Source organism: Mizuhopecten yessoensis, unplaced genomic scaffold, assembly GCF_002113885.1.
Source record: "Mizuhopecten yessoensis strain PY_sf001 unplaced genomic scaffold, ASM211388v2 scaffold9925, whole genome shotgun sequence".
NCBI classification, from domain to species: Eukaryota; Metazoa; Mollusca; class Bivalvia; order Pectinida; family Pectinidae; genus Mizuhopecten; species Mizuhopecten yessoensis.
This window is the reverse complement of record NW_018408291.1, coordinates 31,932-49,160: the sequence shown is the minus strand read 5'-3', so window position 1 is coordinate 49,160 and position 17,229 is coordinate 31,932. Positions and strand designations below refer to the sequence as shown.

The 17,229-nt window shown below is 34.0% G+C and overlaps 1 protein-coding gene across 1 annotated transcript; it reads left to right on the top strand.

Moving 5' to 3' along the window:
• The first annotated feature begins 60 nt into the window (after window positions 1–60).
• Window positions 61–14,182, top strand: LOC110459024. The gene is made up of 5 exons (XM_021511045.1): window positions 61–474; window positions 7,879–7,967; window positions 10,453–10,800; window positions 12,118–12,141; window positions 13,497–14,182. The coding sequence occupies exons 2-5, from the start codon at window positions 7,932–7,934 to the stop codon at window positions 13,680–13,682; spliced, it is 594 nt and encodes a 197-aa protein (XP_021366720.1). The 5' UTR covers window positions 61–474; window positions 7,879–7,931; the 3' UTR covers window positions 13,683–14,182.
• Window positions 14,183–17,229: the final 3,047 nt, after the last annotated feature.

The window sequence follows — 17,229 nt, the reverse complement described above, 5'->3', positions numbered from 1 at the left end:
CGATTCAGTCATAGCAGCCATATCCTTAAACTAGCAAAAAATTCCCCTCCCACCCGCCCTGTTGCCAGTCTATTACATTAATCAAGTTTATTAATTGCTGATGATGGGTACCAGTATCTGGCCTTTAGTTTATCTACATTTCAGACGTCGGCATGATTTACCAGGGTGCTAAACACCGCCGGAGTTGGGGACTGAAGGATCCTCAGTGTGTTGAATTCAGTTTTGTGGTTGTGTTTTCGTGAAGGTACGAATGACCAAGAACTTTACTTATAGAGTCTAGATGGACAATTTGAAGCTGTGCACAATGTGTGAATGGAGCTCTAAAGGAAACAACAGACAGGTATATGGTTGGACTTGTGTTAGCAAATAATGAGCAAGGACAGGAGAACTGCAAACGTTTAATACTGCTGCAGTGATCACGTATAGTTTGCACCAGAGGAGGAAGTTATTACAAAGGACATTGTTCCCTTACAGGTTGGTATGCCAGATGTATATAACGTAAATGGTTGCTCAGACATTATGATGATTTACTGCTGAAATGTATGATTATTTTATGGTTTTGATGTGACTGGTGCCTGTTCATGGTATTTCATGAACCAATGTAAATATTACTTTGCCTCAATATAATAAAAAGCCTGTCATTATACAGAGATAATGTATGTATTCAAGCGATGGTATTGGAGCTCCAGACCATTCTAACTAGTAGACTAGTTAGTATGGTCTGGAATTTCTGTTAGGAGTTCAGGCAAGAGACCAACAGCACAAGATTGGGTTGAAAAGTTTCCAACAGTTGAGAAAGCTTTAGGTTAGAATTTTTGTTTATATACATGTATGGAGGGCACCAGTCATAGCTAAATCATAGCTAATTTTAATAAATAGTTTGATTGTATTCATATTCTTTGTCTTGTTTTAATTATTTCGATGTCTTCTATCAGCAAACTTTCGAAGGTTTTTTATGAAAGCATCCAATTGTCTAGTCATCTTTTTGACGAAAACCTTCTATTTTACTTTCTATTCCTTGAAATTTAAACATAGGATAGTGTCACACCCACTTGAATAACTGCCTGACAAAAACTCGTTCCCAGATCTAAACTCGATTCCCATGATGGAGACGACAGTGATGTATGTTTTACACAAACTTGAGATATACAGTAATCGGTTGTTTTAACATACAAGTATGCTATTGTTATATAAAATTGTTGATAAAAAGAAAATGTGCTACTAAATTTGAAAACCAGTCAAAATAATTTTAAAATGAAGATTGTTTACCTTTATTTTAGAATTCGTTCTGTAGGCAAGTAAACACTGATATCTGTTGAACTGTAAAATTGACCTTTATGTTAACAAAGAATTTCACCAGGTAACCGCCGGGCGTGACGTCATTGCTATAGAAAACAGCTGAACAAGTATTTTGTCCATAATACAACAAAATGGTTTGGGGTTTTTACGAAAACAATAATGAAAACCATCCATCCGCGTACTCAAGTATAACTTTACATGCATTATTAAAGGTTAAATGTCCCTTTAAATCCTTAAAGAGTATCGGCGTTGAATACAAAGGTGATAACGCACCTAGATATAAAACGTTTAACGTTATAAAATAATCTATCCAGCCCCGCCATTACAACATTGCCGATTGTAATTGACATGTAATGCATGACTTCATGAGAATATCGGCGACGTTTTTTCAGTGGACAGAGTCGACAACGTGTAGTTATATCCGTTATATTCATGTGCGATAAAGATAACATCACTCAGTCAATCGAGTGTTCGACACAATGTACCAACAGAAAATACCTTACCTTTGTCTATAAAATATAGATTTAAAAATAAATCTATAGTTCCTTCAATATACATAACTTAACTCATTTCAACTTGCTATAAAACGAACTAGTAAGATACGTCTCGAAGAAATGGTAAACGCAGATGCAAGCATTATTCCTGTAAATAAAATCATAATTTTCACTCATAACTCATCACAGTGCTAGTAGAACAAATACTGGGTGATGTTGCGCACATACTCTTTGTGGTTTTTAAAACGTTAATCGAAATCGATTAGTTAATATTTATCAAACTATCAGCCTTATAATTAAAACTAGGTACTTTTTAGCCCATCTGGTTGTGCATTTAAAGAAGCTTAATCTGTGCAGGAACTTTAAGATATATGTTTCAAACTTTAGATTCGTATTGTCTTTCAATACAGCAATTGGAGAATTTCTCACATGTTTATTTCCAAATGTTTAAAACAAAGATACTATAGGTTTTTCCTCTCTTCGTGTGACAGTATTATAATAATTATGGTCACCTTAGTTTCAAAACTGCACGACAAATATACCGAAACTAATTGCATGATGGTAAGGTGTCTTTTCCCCCATTAAAACAATTACGTTCTCTAATGAGGGAGCTGACATGATCGAGGAGATTCGCCATTCAAGACTTTCTTTTATATCTGCATTTATTAGGATTCTCCAGACTAAAGAGTGATGCCATGGATTTCTACATGAGAAGCTTCAATTTACGCTGAGGAAATTTCACGGTTTTCGCATGACCAAATTTAAAACTACATAATATTTTAGCTTGTGTTATGCTTAGGCACCACTTTGTGCTATTTTATGTTAATGTGACCTACACTCTCTTTATGGATTATACAAGTTACGCAATCAGTTTTTGTTCTTGGGTTTCGCTAATATTTCCTCAGTCGACTATAATCTTCACTCGTGTGCACTGCGAATGGCCGTGTATTATTACAGTTTGAATCGTTTACCTACAGATACATAGTTGTCAGTCGAGTTTTGGAAGGCCGGACATATTTGAGAAAACAAACATGGCACAACATCCAAATAATCTCCTCTTTATTACATATACTTTTTATCATTTTCAGAATCCAAGAGCAACGCTGCTTATAAATATATCTTCTCGGCGACATCATTCGATTTTTTATGAAAATTCCTGATTGCACCACATTTGTGTATGATACAAGTTAGCAGTCAGAAAACTGCCAAAGAATTAAAAATATGCGTTATTTCAAAGAAATGATTTGAAAAGAGATAAAAGTGAATCGTTCGGTAATGTAACGTCAAAATATACCAATTTAAATTTCTGAGTTACTCTTTGATTATCTTCAATGTACAGGTACAACTGTATATCAGCCTTGTATCATTGTTATAGGTCCTCGTGTGTATAGTAACAGTACAGCACAATAATAAACAATTATATAATATGACAATGATATTCCAGATATACATTTTCCGTATATCAAGTGATGTTAACCCAACCGTTTGACTGACGTTTGGCTATACCTTTGCGTATTGCACTAGATCTTATACATAAGATCAGAACAATAAGATATTCTGAAATGAAATGACTAGACGATTGGGTGTGTTAGCAAATCCAAATTTATTCAAAATTTCAGAATTACATAATATCACCCTTGATGATCGTTATGTAAATAGAAACTTAGCACGTGACTTATCCTTAGTGTAGCACAGTAACAGCAACCCGCGATCTAAAAGTTCACAAATATATCTATCAACTTGTATGTAATTTACATACACTACAGACTACACTCACTGCTAAACCATAAGTAACATAAATATATTTACAAACATAACAAAGAAGTAAAGATCAAGAGAGAAAGAAAATATAATAAAGAAGATCATTTAAAAACGCAAATAAGCTACTTTTACAACCACAAATGTAAAATAATGTATCATCAATTAGAAAATAAAATGAAAAATTGTCCTCACATTGAATATACAATGGTATATGTATGATGGTCCCTGGGAATCAAATGCGATGTCCCGTGTATCTGATGGTTCATTAGCTTTCATGTACGTACTGTGTACTAGATAACCTATATAATCAAAAGCGCGTTTTTATCGTCCGCGCAGGACAATACGATAGTGACTAAAATGATTAAGATACTAATATTGCACAGATGTGTCGCTATAACTTATGAACTGAAGATGTAACATTAAAAAGTAAAAACAAATTTGTGTATTCTTGATTTATTCATAAAATAAACGTGAACACCCATTTTTAAACAAGTATATATATCTAAATGACGGGAATCTTTACGTTAACATACCTGTGATCTCTAAATGACGGGAAACTATACGTTAACATACCTGTGATCTCTAAATGACGGGAATTTTTACGTTAACATACCTGTGATATCTAAATGACGGGAATCTATACGTTAACATACCTGTGATCTCTAAATAACGGGAATCTATTCGTTAACATACCTGTGATCTCTAAATGACGGGAAACTATACGTTAACTTACCTGTGATCTCTAAATGACGGGAATTTTTACGTTAACATACCTGTGATATCTAAATGTCGGGAATCTATACGTTAACATACCTGTGATCTCTAAATGACGGAAATCTATACGTTAACATACCTGTGATCTCTAAATGACGGAAATCTATACGTTAACATACCTGTGATCTCTAAATGACGGGAAACTATACGTTAACTTACCTGTGATCTCTAAATGACGGGAATTTTTACGTTAACATACCTGTGATATCTAAATGAGGGGAATCTATACGTTAACATACCTGTGATATCTAAATGACGGGAAACTATACGTTAACATACCTTTGATCTCTAAATAACGGGAATCTATACGTTAACATACCTGTGATATCTAAATGTCGGGAATCTATACGTTAACATACCTGTGATATCTAAATGTCGGGAATCTATACGTTAACATACCTGTGATTTCTAAATGACGGGAATCTATACGTTAACATGCCTGTGATCTCTAAATAACGGGAATCTATTCGTTAACATACCTGTGATCTCTAAATGACGGGAATCCATACGTTAACATACCTGTGATCTCTAAATAACGGGAATCTATTCGTTAACATACCTGTGATCTCTAAATGACGGGAATCCATACGTTAACATACCTGTGATCTCTAAATGACGGGAAACTATACGTTAACATTCCTGTGATCTCTAAATGACGGGAATCTATACGTTAACATACCTGTGAACTCCAATTGCTTTCATGCACTATCAACTGCGTGAATTTGCTTTACAAATCGAAACTACGACTAAAGATGTTTACCGTTATATTCAGTTTTGTTCGCGTCAGTAGGAGTAACTTGACAGATTTTGTTCATTTCCTTTTATAAATCTTTGCAGCATTAGTAGCATCTGCAACCCTTTTCTTTCTTCTGTGGTCTTTTTGACTCCCTAGATGTAAGACCACGTCATATATATTTCCTAGCAATAGGAATCCAGTTAAATATGTGAAAGTCGAGAGTATTATGAAACCTGGCCAGGTGGTTGCGAATGGGTATGAGTGCTTATATATATAAGGATTGTGTTGGTGAAAGTGTCTGGATGAAAGCCTGAATGAAAGGGGTATAAGAAAGTTATCGCATATATATCTACCGTGGGTGTTCGACGTATGTGTTACAGCTGCAATTGGGACTCTGTGTTTTTATCCGGGCTTTTGCTCTTTCTAACTTCCTTCCTTACTTTAGTAACCGGTGTTTTCATTGGATGACCCCTACTCTCTGGTAAAACCGTTCTGATTGGCTACCGTGGTCTACATAACATACCCACACATGGGAACTTGTGGAGCTGTACCAATAGCTTCGGCTGGGTATCTCCGTCTTTCTCTGTCTCTGTCATGTGTTGTGCTGTCATTATCTTCTGACCGGTCCGTGGTGCTAGGTGGGTGTTTGTGTGTTTCTGTACTGTCCGGGGAAAGCCTTGCTAGCTGCCCGCTGTGTTTATACCGTCATGTAGTGTGTTTGTTTACACCTTTCCCGTACATGTCCCAGTAGTAGCCGGGTAGGGGTTGAATAGCTTGTGTCGTCTGTGTATGTATGTTATATGCTCTATGTAATAAATCTATTAAATGTTATACACTATGTGAGTTGTTTGTAATGGAAACCCTGGAACCCCAGGCTCAATGAACCTGGGTAAGCAAAGCCAGGACTTGCTCCTGCTACAAATATGGAACTTTTCCACGAAAAATATAGGGCCTAATTACACATGCCTAAACACGCTTTAAAACAGTTTTCTCATGATCTGTTGTCTTTAACGGGTTTACCTGTGTATGTCTTGGTGGTTCATCTCTTCAAAACAATCACTACCAGTGTAGACGAGGTTATTCCATATACCTGTATATATTAACAGTTTCAATTGTAATTGACTTTATAACGTTTGTTTAACAGGTTCTCGTTATCGGTTAATAACACTATTGATCTCGCGCCGCGTGTAGTGACACATACAGACATGTTAGGAATGCAGTATCGTAGATAAGATATAACTTTAAGCAGATAAAAAAACCGTGAAACCAATTAAAGATTTCTTTATCTATTATTGTAATAAACGTGTAAAGCGTTACACATCGCAATGTTCACAGATAAGTCACGCTGGCTAAAACATATGAAATATTTTAATTTGGCTGTTTGCTCTGTTACTATGGTATCGAAGTCAATGAAAGTATAATCTGTTCCAAGAATGTAGTTGTTACGATCAGCAAAACAAAATGTGTACGCTTATGTTTTTCATCAAATGTTGACGATGAAATGAAACGGTGTTCTCATTATCTGTGGTCTTTTAACGGGTTTACCTGTGTATGTCTGGGATGTTCATCTCGTCAAAACAATCACTACCAGTGTAGACGAGGTTATTCCATATACATGTTAGTACAATTTAATTGATGTATATATTGACAGTTTCAATTGTAATTGACTTAATAACGTTTGTTTAACAGGTTCTCATTATCGCGCCGCGTGTAGTGACACATACAGACATGTTAGGAATGCAGTATCGTAGATAAGATATAACTGTAAGCAGATACAAAACCCGTGAAACCAATTAAAGATTTCATTATCTATTATTGTAATATATGTGTAAAGCGTTACACATCGCAATGTCTTCAGATAAGTCAAGCTGACTGAAACATATGAAATATTTTTATTTAGCTGTTTGTTCTGTTACTATGGTATCAAAGTCAATGAAAGTATAGTCTGTTCCAAGAATGTAGTTGTTACGATCAGCAAAATAAATGTGTACGCTTATGTTTTTCATCAAATGTTGACGATGAAATGAAATGATTAATGCCGAGAAAAAAAACTGCAAATACCAGGAATAACTTTGTTTGGGAGAACAACCATTGCTCTCTAGTTTAAAAATAATGGACTTCGTCTGATACTTGTTTGGACAAATTAAATTCATACCTTTTTAGAACGGCATACTTATAGCACATTTTATATTTGCTGGAGGAAAGAAATAAAAATATTTTGCTAATAATGAAGGGCGCTATACAAATGTTGTATAGTATTCTTAATGATTATTTAATGAGGGAGCGCCTCAAATAGGGTCACACATTTTACTTGTTAACTTCTAGTTGTTAACATACGGAGCATTGGACTGTCTTTTAATCTGAAAAAAACCTGCTGAAAAAAAGCCATTTGCAGCTTTGGTCAATGATATATATAAAAGACAGCTATTACTAGTGTTGATATTCAGATGTTCAATCGAATAGAGGTAATATATAGTTATTTCTTTTGAATGTACGAATCTCCTTTTGTTTAGATGACTAGTTGAAGTTTGTTTGAATATTTGATAATCAACAAGTTACATTGTATGGATAACACTGTTCACACTTTAAATGAATCGAATAAGTAAGTAAAAAATCAAATTAATCTTAAAATAGTTTGGAACATGTTTCATACGTTTTGTAAGGATTTGTCTCGCTCATTGTTTTTAAACAAAGTCAGGATTTACAGTGCCTTTAAATGTATGCTAAATCTTCCAATCCTATTGCGTCTTCTTGTCAGTTTGATTTCACGGTGTCTTTTGAGTTTTGATGTATTTATACTTGCCACTTTTGCAGGAACATAATTGACAACACACGAAATCTCGTAGCTCAACATTGCAGTTGTAAAAATGGGCGTCTGTGTGCTTTCTCGGCCGCAAGTTAAGGTAACTAGTCATCGTCCTAATTATTTGATTATAATCACGGCAATACCTTGTTGATCTGTTAGAGTTCGACAGGCGTACTTGTGAAAGAATTGTTTAAGAACATTTAGTCCAGTATTCTGCGTCGCTGAAATTGTTAAAGGAAAGTCATGTCCTAGTAATTCTGAGTTAATCCTTTAAAAACAATGGCATTATTAAGTACACATTTACCAACAGTTTTCTTTGTAGCATTGTGTCTTCGTTTTTGGATGATCAAGAGTCAAAGCTTATGAAATTGAGCATGTTGCTCTATCTATTTTGTTTCTTTAGTTATGATTTTAATTTGGCCCACTTTAAAATTATCAAGTGTAATCAAATTAATCATCGGTTGCCGTTTTCACGTCTGAATATACAATGTTACAGAACTTGTAGGTATTCTGTTATGTTAAAAAAGGATAAGTATATCCGTATTTTTAGTGGGGTGCTCCCCGTAATGCAGACGTCACCAGGTAAAAGTATATTAAAAGTACACGGGAATGACGGGAAAATGATAGCGGAGAAAGAATGCCATTATACATACAGTAAGCCATGCTAAATGTGTAGGCACTAGCTATGTATCTTATGTATATCATTCGTTTAAATGTGTGTACTTACCTGCTAGAGGCCGGCGATCATTTAGACAAGCTGCGGTCCACTCAAGCGTGACTCAGTTTATGCAATTTTATTTCAGCGAGAAATAGTCATTTGTGCGTATGCATTGATGAGTGCATTGGAGAAATAGATATTCGCATGAACATGTTAAATGGCAAAGACTTTTAAACACTTCATAAAAGTATCTGTTACCTTAGCTTCACTTCGATTAAGGTTTAAGTTTTTTAACTAATCTTTTTTTTATAACTCTTTGGGGGGATAGCGAAAAATGTGTGTTCTTGTGTAGGTTGTTGTCATACTATACAATATCATACACATTTGCACTTATTGATATATGTTGGTCGAAACGAGAGCCTGTGGCTATATCATGACTTATTGCTGACTAGCAGATCAATTTGCTCTGAGGTGTTTCAGTACATCTGCACAACCTGATAGAAAGCACTTTTGTATTTATGGCTGGAGTTATCTTCTACAGATGATCTGGATCCAGAGTACCCTACAGAAGAAGTGAAGAAATGTGTGGTGTAAGAGTGTGTGTCTACACTATGTTTCATTTTTGTGTATCATTTATATAAAGCGTAAAAAGATTTATTATGTGTCATTCTCCGGCAAGGCTGGGTCGCTCGTTCAATGGTTACAGCAGTTTGTTTGATTGTGACGGTTTTACATACAGCTTGACAATACCTCACTCCTATATGGAGTCATGTCTCTCTGAACTTTTAATGGTAGTAACATAATGGATATGAGTATTGGGGATAAATTAATGCATTTCCATTCAGCGTGGTGTAAAATAATACACATTTTTAAGTGTATGACCAGTCACTGGTATGATTCACTCAATTAACAATTGACTAATTTTAGAGAAAGACGATTTAGGTATTTTTGCTACACTTTTTGATAAGTTGTTGTCTCTGATTTTTTTAGTAGAGAGAGAGACAAAGAGAAGGAGAGCGAGAAAGGGTTCCAGAGAAATCATTTTAAGTATTATTTCTTATACCATTTAGAGGGAGGAAACCAATGCATAGAGTGGTTGTTTCTGTACATTACTGTTTCATATACTAAGGTATTAATATACCTGCAAAATTTATACCATTCATGAAAGCAAATTGTGTATAGTAGGCTTATTCAAAATGCACGCAGCCTTGCTTTCAAGATTGACGTCGTTACAATAGAACACCAAAGATTACGCTATTATATGCCCAAAGAAAAATTATACAGTAGTTATTTTGATGTTGAAGGTAGTTTTATTCTGTAATAAATAGAAGTTTTAACGCTTTTCCCGTTTATTATTACATATTTTACTCGTATAGCAGACTATATCAACATTTTCAATCGGGCTCGAGTATATAGATATATAGATTAACTGACTTCTCGTGAAATGCAAAAGGTTAACAACGCGAAACCTTTAAATATCCTCCATATCTTTATGACAGGAAAAACAATTGCTCTAGCTCACAATACATAAATGTCAAAGATACAATGTTTTTATCTTATCATTCTCAAAACAAGCTTTTTAATTTTAACAGTATTTCATAAATAAAACATAAAGAAAAACCTTTCAGAAAATTATTCATTAATTTACTATCAAAAAGGAGATTTGGAGAAAATTCTCAAAATTAAACACTTAGGAAGTGTTTGTTTTACGAAAATGGCTCATTGACTAGATTTAAGGTTTTTATATGAATGAAGGTTTGGTTATAATGGAATAACACAACAATATAATTATTAATGAATTTATATTTCCTGAGCATTTTTTTATTGCATTCAATTTCAATTTCTGAATGAAGAGACGATATCTTTTGACTATTCCAGTAAAACAAACACTGTATCTCAAAATATTAATACATAATTATTTCAGGAATATGATATCCCGAACGAGGAATATCCCTTTGAGAAAGGCAACTCTCATTCGATTGACCTTGTTTTGAAAAACTCGAAATTCCTTAACCATCGCTATAAAGGGGATAATGATCCTTTACGGAAAGTTGATCAGAAGAACAGAGAACTTCTTCAAGAGGCTGAAAAACGATTACAAGGTGAAAAATCAACGATCAAGGAAAACCTTAAATTGCGTATCAAACTGTATGACATTGAAGACCACACGACCAGTCGTGTGAAATATATCGATCTAGTATCCGGAAAACGTGAAAATGATATAGAATGTCATCGTCAAGGGGATGGATCTATAAGCTGGAAGTATAAAAAGGTAAGATTTCATTGCCGTAAATATCATAGCTGTGTTAGCCGATCTAGAAACCAGTGAATGGCTGAAGAAGAAAATAAAGAAGCACGGAAAGAAAGAGGGAAATTAAAAAGGGGAAAGTTTGAGAGTCTCCTATTTTATCATAATTGTATCAGCGGAGAGAGATAGAGAGAGTTGGAGGGGTTTGAGAAGTTTTCAGAGTCTATCTCCAAATTAATCATAATTTTAACAGGTGCTTGATTGTTGCTGTGTTTGGTCTTTTAATCTAACATGGTTTTTTTATAACTAACACATTGTTAAATTTTTCATTTAAAACTGATTTTCTAGGAATTTCATTAATATCCCACTAAATCTTAAAACGAATGCACAGAAAGCTTTTATTTGTTTTGAAAATATAACTGCATTTAGAAATATTGGTCACGTGATATGATTTACATGTGTCACCTGAAGTTGTAAAGACGTCATTTTAAGTTTGGCGTTCGGTTTCAAGTAACCTTGTTACATGGTTTACGTGCTTTTTGCCCCTGAAACACTAACGTACACCATGGAATAGTGCGTCACTCATGATAGTTAATAATGGCAAGGCAATTTTGAAAATACTTATTAATTTGCTATATGAGCTCGAATAAAACTCCGAAATCATTAGTTATAATGTCTCAATAATCCATTAATCTCGTAGGCGAGTAATATTTCTACTGTATTTTAGACTTGATATCTCGAATTTCTGGTTTATTTCTATTGTTTTCATCTACCAAATCACAGAACGTAAATGAATACATTGTATCTTTCTGCTTGATTATTGACAGGTTTCTTTTCTAACAGTTTAAAGCAGACGAAGGTTGAAAATATGAAAAATAGAATATTTGACCTCTTTGTGCTAAAGACAAAAATTATCATATTCTTATAAGAGAAGATTCTATTATAGTTGATTGCGTCTGCATTCTTAATTATCTATATTTTTTCGGGAAAGGGACGTGGTTATTAATTTTTTAATAGCATTACGTACAAATCGGACCTCCGGTCCGTAATATGTTAAAGACAGTTCAAATATGAAGCAGATTTGTTGTAGAATGCTAAAATGCCAAGCAGTTCATTATGCTGACCAACTTTATAAGCAACTTCATAGCTATTTATTTTTATTTCTTATATATTTATTTTCATGTGAAAACAATAAGTTGTTTGCATGTGTGCCTTGAACGCATTTGTGATAACAACAAGTATATATATATTCCAAAATATGTCAACTTCACACGAATTTATTATATATTTTCAAACAAAATATTGATATACTGAATGTATATTAAGACTTTTTTCTCACAGGTTGGAAGCAGAGCAGACCAAGATGTGAGTAAATTGTCTTTGACTAAATAAATAGCATTTCAAGATGTGTTTTAATGCCGGTTATAGTGTCGATTTTGATCTTTAATCATTCTCTAGTGAAGTTTTAAGAAGTATTTAAAACAAAAAGACTGGCCGAAACCAATAGTGAATATAGTTAGCTGTATTTCTTCCTGAATGGAAAACAAGTAGCTCAGGGGTAATGAGAGTTATAACTTACATAAAGCACCAATTACTTAATCATCCATGAACAGTCAGTATAATGGAGAAGATTTTTGATTTTTTTCTCAAACTTGCCCTATTTGGGCCCCTCCCCTCTAGCTTCAGGGGTTATACAGAATCTTAATTTCTGATACCAACTAATTGCCATATCATTTTATAACTCCTACCAAGTATTAATGGTTACCTGATGGAAATAGACAAAAAATCCCACAAGTGTTTTTCCTATTACACCTACATATAAACTATAGTAAAGTTTACCAAGGGTCAACACATGACCCTGGGGTAATTAAATTAACAATGTATATAAAGCACATATAGACCTTATATTGAGTCTAAGGAAGAAATTGTTTTAAATTTTAAACAATTTTCCTATTCGGACCTTAACCATTCCGCTTATTGTGTTGGACAGGTATCTGTCAGAAGCTGTAAGAAAAGTGGGACTTTAAGAATCTCTTCTAAAGCAAAATTCTTTGAACAAAATGTTATGCGGGATGTTTTAAATTGACTGCTTCGAGAAAACCACAGTTTATGATAACCTAACTGGCAACGAAGTTCATCTGGTCTTTACATAGCTACCACGTTCTCAACACGTTATATATCATATCTTGGAAAGAATAATAATAAGAAGTATTCGTGATGCGAATTCCCTAACACAATGGACATGAAATTCATGTAAGTCTTATCCGTTTAAGTTATATCTTCGCACTCTCTATTATATAAAACGTAATAAGACCTAAATACAGCAGAAAAAGTTGTCTACCTTAATGGAATAAAACAAAATCAGAAAAATGTATTGTTCTTTTCTTTGGGCAAAAATTATAATTTTGTCATCTTATTGGCTACCAAGAAAACGTGACATTACTTGGATTTGACCTAGATTTACATGGCGGGTGTCGTCGATAAAGCAGAAGACGCTTACCCTTTCGGAACTGTTGGTTTTATTTTCCTTGTGTTTTTTTCAACAATTTCAATGTAAATCCTTCCTTTGTTAATATTTGGCCCTAATTTTATCGGTCTTAAGTTTGATATTATTCAGACGTGGTATATCAAGATGTTGTATGTTTACCTTCACTTTCATTTCATAGCTGATAATTATACTTGCTTTATTGTTATCTTCTTCATATCATTTAATCCTAAAGGAGGAATATACATTTGATGAGATAAATGTGTCGAAGATTAGCCAGATTTTGAATGAATCAAAGTTCCTAGGAGCGCAGTGTCATCGAGATTCCGTAGGCCGCGATGTTCGAGAAAAGATGGGAAAAGCTTGGTTTGACCAGAAAAACTGTAAACTTTACTATAGAGTTAGAAAACAAGGAAGATGATATCAATATCCCTATCAAACGCATCATCATGCAAGCGGGAAATGGTGAAGATGAAATACATAGCTCAAGTGGCAATCCTTGGCAAGTTTTGAAAAGCAGTGATATACATAAAGCTGCTAATGTAGGTCAATCGTTCGTGGACAGCGTCACAAGCTTATGGAAATGGAAATAGACAATAAATGAAACTGAAGTTGAAATTATAATTCTTTCATTCAGTAAGAGTATTTACCAGATGATAAAAAGAAGAAGGAACCAGGGTTTTAAGATCAATCATGACAGTTCTTTACTATTCAATCATTTCTTTGTTTTAAGGTCTTGTGTAGAGTATCACGACAACTGTATCATCAGTGAACTCAGTGTAGTAAGAATTATACAGCTACAGTGCATCAAAGGGCCTGCAATTCTTTTATTTACTTCAATTTCACAGTTAGATGTCATTATTTTATTATTGTGTTTCACAGATATCTTTGTTCTCCTATCGCATTTTGTTTCTATCAGAATTCTACCCTGATCATTCACATTTTATTTTTCAAGTATTTTCATTACAACAAACAATTTGGAAAAAATCTTTAAATATTAAGAATATTTTACATTGTTTTGCTGTATAAGACATAGGTTGGTTGAAAAACATGGAACTTAAAAGTTAGATGTATAAAGGATAATACATTGTACATTAACCAAGACGACACATGTGCGTACGTCCTAGCAAACAGAAAATATTTTCATTTCTTAAAAGAATGTTTTGGACCGAATATATAATAATTAAAATCACATACATGTCACCAACTGGAGTACTCTTTATATCCATCTTAATTTCTTAAACGTGCAAATAGAATGTGAAGTCTGGTTAATATTTTTTTGTAAATCTTTTTTTTCTATACCAAACAGAAAAAAGTTAGGCAAGATTTGCTGTAACTTATTTTAAACATATCAAATACGTGCTATATAAAACACCTTTATAAATAAACTAGGAGATTACATATGCAAAGTAATCATACAGTTTACATAGTAGGCTGGTTCTATATAGATTTGACATGTTTGATGTAACCATGCGAGATTTTTATGGCTTCATAGTTATCAACTAATAAATCTGAGACACATCAATATTTCAGAATACGAGTTTTTACTTAAAGTGATATTTTTTTTTAATTCTGATCTGAAATAATTCACTGCCATAGATTTGAAGCTTAACGGAAATACCTGAACAGTGTCCGATTTGAAAACTTTCACGCGAGATTGTTACTGCTGATATTGGTTTATATCTACATTTTTGGTTAGTGGATAAGACTGAGGATTGTACAACGGAAGTGTTAATATTGCCCAATAGCGGTAGGCGAGTATCCTATCTTTACATACAAGGAACAATGAAGAATTTCTTGAAGTAGATATTTTGATTTGTTTTGCTTTCTTTTTTAATATTCAATTTTCATTCTTTATGTAATAGGTGATGATCCCACCTTTGTTCACATTGAACAGTGATTAAGTTTATTAGTTACATTTTGATTAATTATTCAAAGATATGTATATTCATATAATATTTTTTTGTGTCCATTTTGTCAACTACAATGTAGCAAAGATATTTATATTTATATGTTTTTGTTGGTTTTTTGCTTGGTTTCCATTTTTCCATAATGACGCAATGATATTTGCTTTTTAATTGACAAAGTTTCACTTGTAGAATAGAGCAAATGTGTGTGTTGCTATATAAGTAGCCTTATAGAAGATTAGCATCATGACCAGAAATAATAATTTACGTTTTGTTTTGTCAATATATATGAAATTATCTTAGTTTATGATATCAACGTTGATTTTACAAGAGTTATCCTTATTTTACTACAAGTAGTAAGAACCTCTCCATGGTGTAGTGCGGAGGCTTTGGACATTGACGTTCAGAGTTCTAATAGAAACTTGTGAATATAATTATGATTCGATGCCTGATAGTTCCAACAAATTATTATTTATTAATGTACTTAATAGTATTTTTAGACACTGGAAGTCAGTACAATTACCACATATCATCGGGTTATGAGCTTGATCATACATTTGTATTCATTAACTTTGACAACAGCTCGTTTTCGAACTTACCATATATTTATTGAAGTGCATTTCAGTGATCAGACCATGTATATTGAATTATATTTTACATATAACAGTGAAATAATTTGAATTGATGAGACTTAATTTGAATTTTACCACAATTATCCCCCTTTTACTTGGTTATTTTTGGCAAATGGTTTTGTTTTGTACTGACGATATATATAGTCAATGTGCAGGTCGGAAAAAAATACTAAACGTGCCATGAATTATACCTGTAAAGAATATTAGATATGCTGCTAGTGTTATAGGACGTCCGTGGGGAGAGCCTGTCCAGCGTCGGTAGATGAAAGTGATCGTATAGAAATTTAGGTTTTCCCCCAAACTACCGACAAACTGACCGGCGGCAATTCCTAAGAATGTCCCGCTGCGTCCGTCTGTACAGTCAGACATAGGTCCTTCAGATGTTGAGGAGTATCCGAGTTATAAATCAATCAACACTTTGTTTCAAAGTTAACTAACGTTTATTACATATCACACGGCTAAGGTAGCCGTTAAAACATGGCAAACAATACGTACATTAATAACAGTAGAATATAATACAAGACAGAACAAAACCTACAGTGTAGAGAAAAGAATGAAGTGTAGTGAACCTATATATATTAGCCCCTACGTGGTAAAATAAGGCCTATAAGTAAATGTAACTATTCTATAACGGTGAAAACCACCCCCTCCCGGAACACTGAAATACGTCAAGCTAACCAGCCTTAACCTTACCCTAACGTTCCCTAACGTAGGTGTACTGCTTACATTACACAGATAGCACTGTTTTCAGCGCCTTGTTGGAGGGGTTTTCCACTCCTGGTACAGCCGGCTTTCCGGCCACGCAAGTCCCCGATTTTGCCTGTGCATCCCCTTTTATACCCCAGCCTCCTGGCCCTATGTATCATATATCGGACACCCATTCCGATTGGCTTAATCTATGGCGTATGCACAATGAGCCCAGAACCTCTTCCGGTAAGTCCCCAACATCCGGTCGTCTCAAAAGTAAACACCCATGTTAACAAATAGACTGCACCAGTGTTATCGCTACAATTTTTAGTTTCACTTGGATGGCAATAAAGGGATACACAGGGAAAGCAGTAAAACAAACACTCCTCCCCCCTTAAGATCAAAGTATTATTTTACACAAAATATACCTTTGTCTAATCATAGCGGCTACCCTATCACCACGGGGAGACTCTAGGAATATACACTAGCCTATACGACGTATACTTATAAACATGTATAGAAAACTTCAAAACTTGCAATAAACAAGTCTCTTACTAACACTATAATACATATAAGGAGCAGGCAATTACTGACCTCCTTATAGGTAGAAAAATATAAAACCAACTCTGATAAAAATACATCTAACATGGTCAACTACAAACAAAATAATTGTCTCAAAAATACAAAAATAGAAGGACATACATGTAGCTGGTAATACAATTCCTGAAAGAGAATACATACA

Coding starts and splice junctions, on each gene's coding strand:
- LOC110459024 (XM_021511045.1), top strand. CDS start 7,932: ATGGGCGTCTGTGTGCTTTCTCGGCCGCAAGTTAAG. Junction 10,801..12,117: donor TAAGCTGGAAGTATAAAAAG/GTAAGATTTCAT, acceptor TTTTTCTCACAG/GTTGGAAGCAGAGCAGACCA. Junction 12,142..13,496: donor GAAGCAGAGCAGACCAAGAT/GTGAGTAAATTG, acceptor TTAATCCTAAAG/GAGGAATATACATTTGATGA.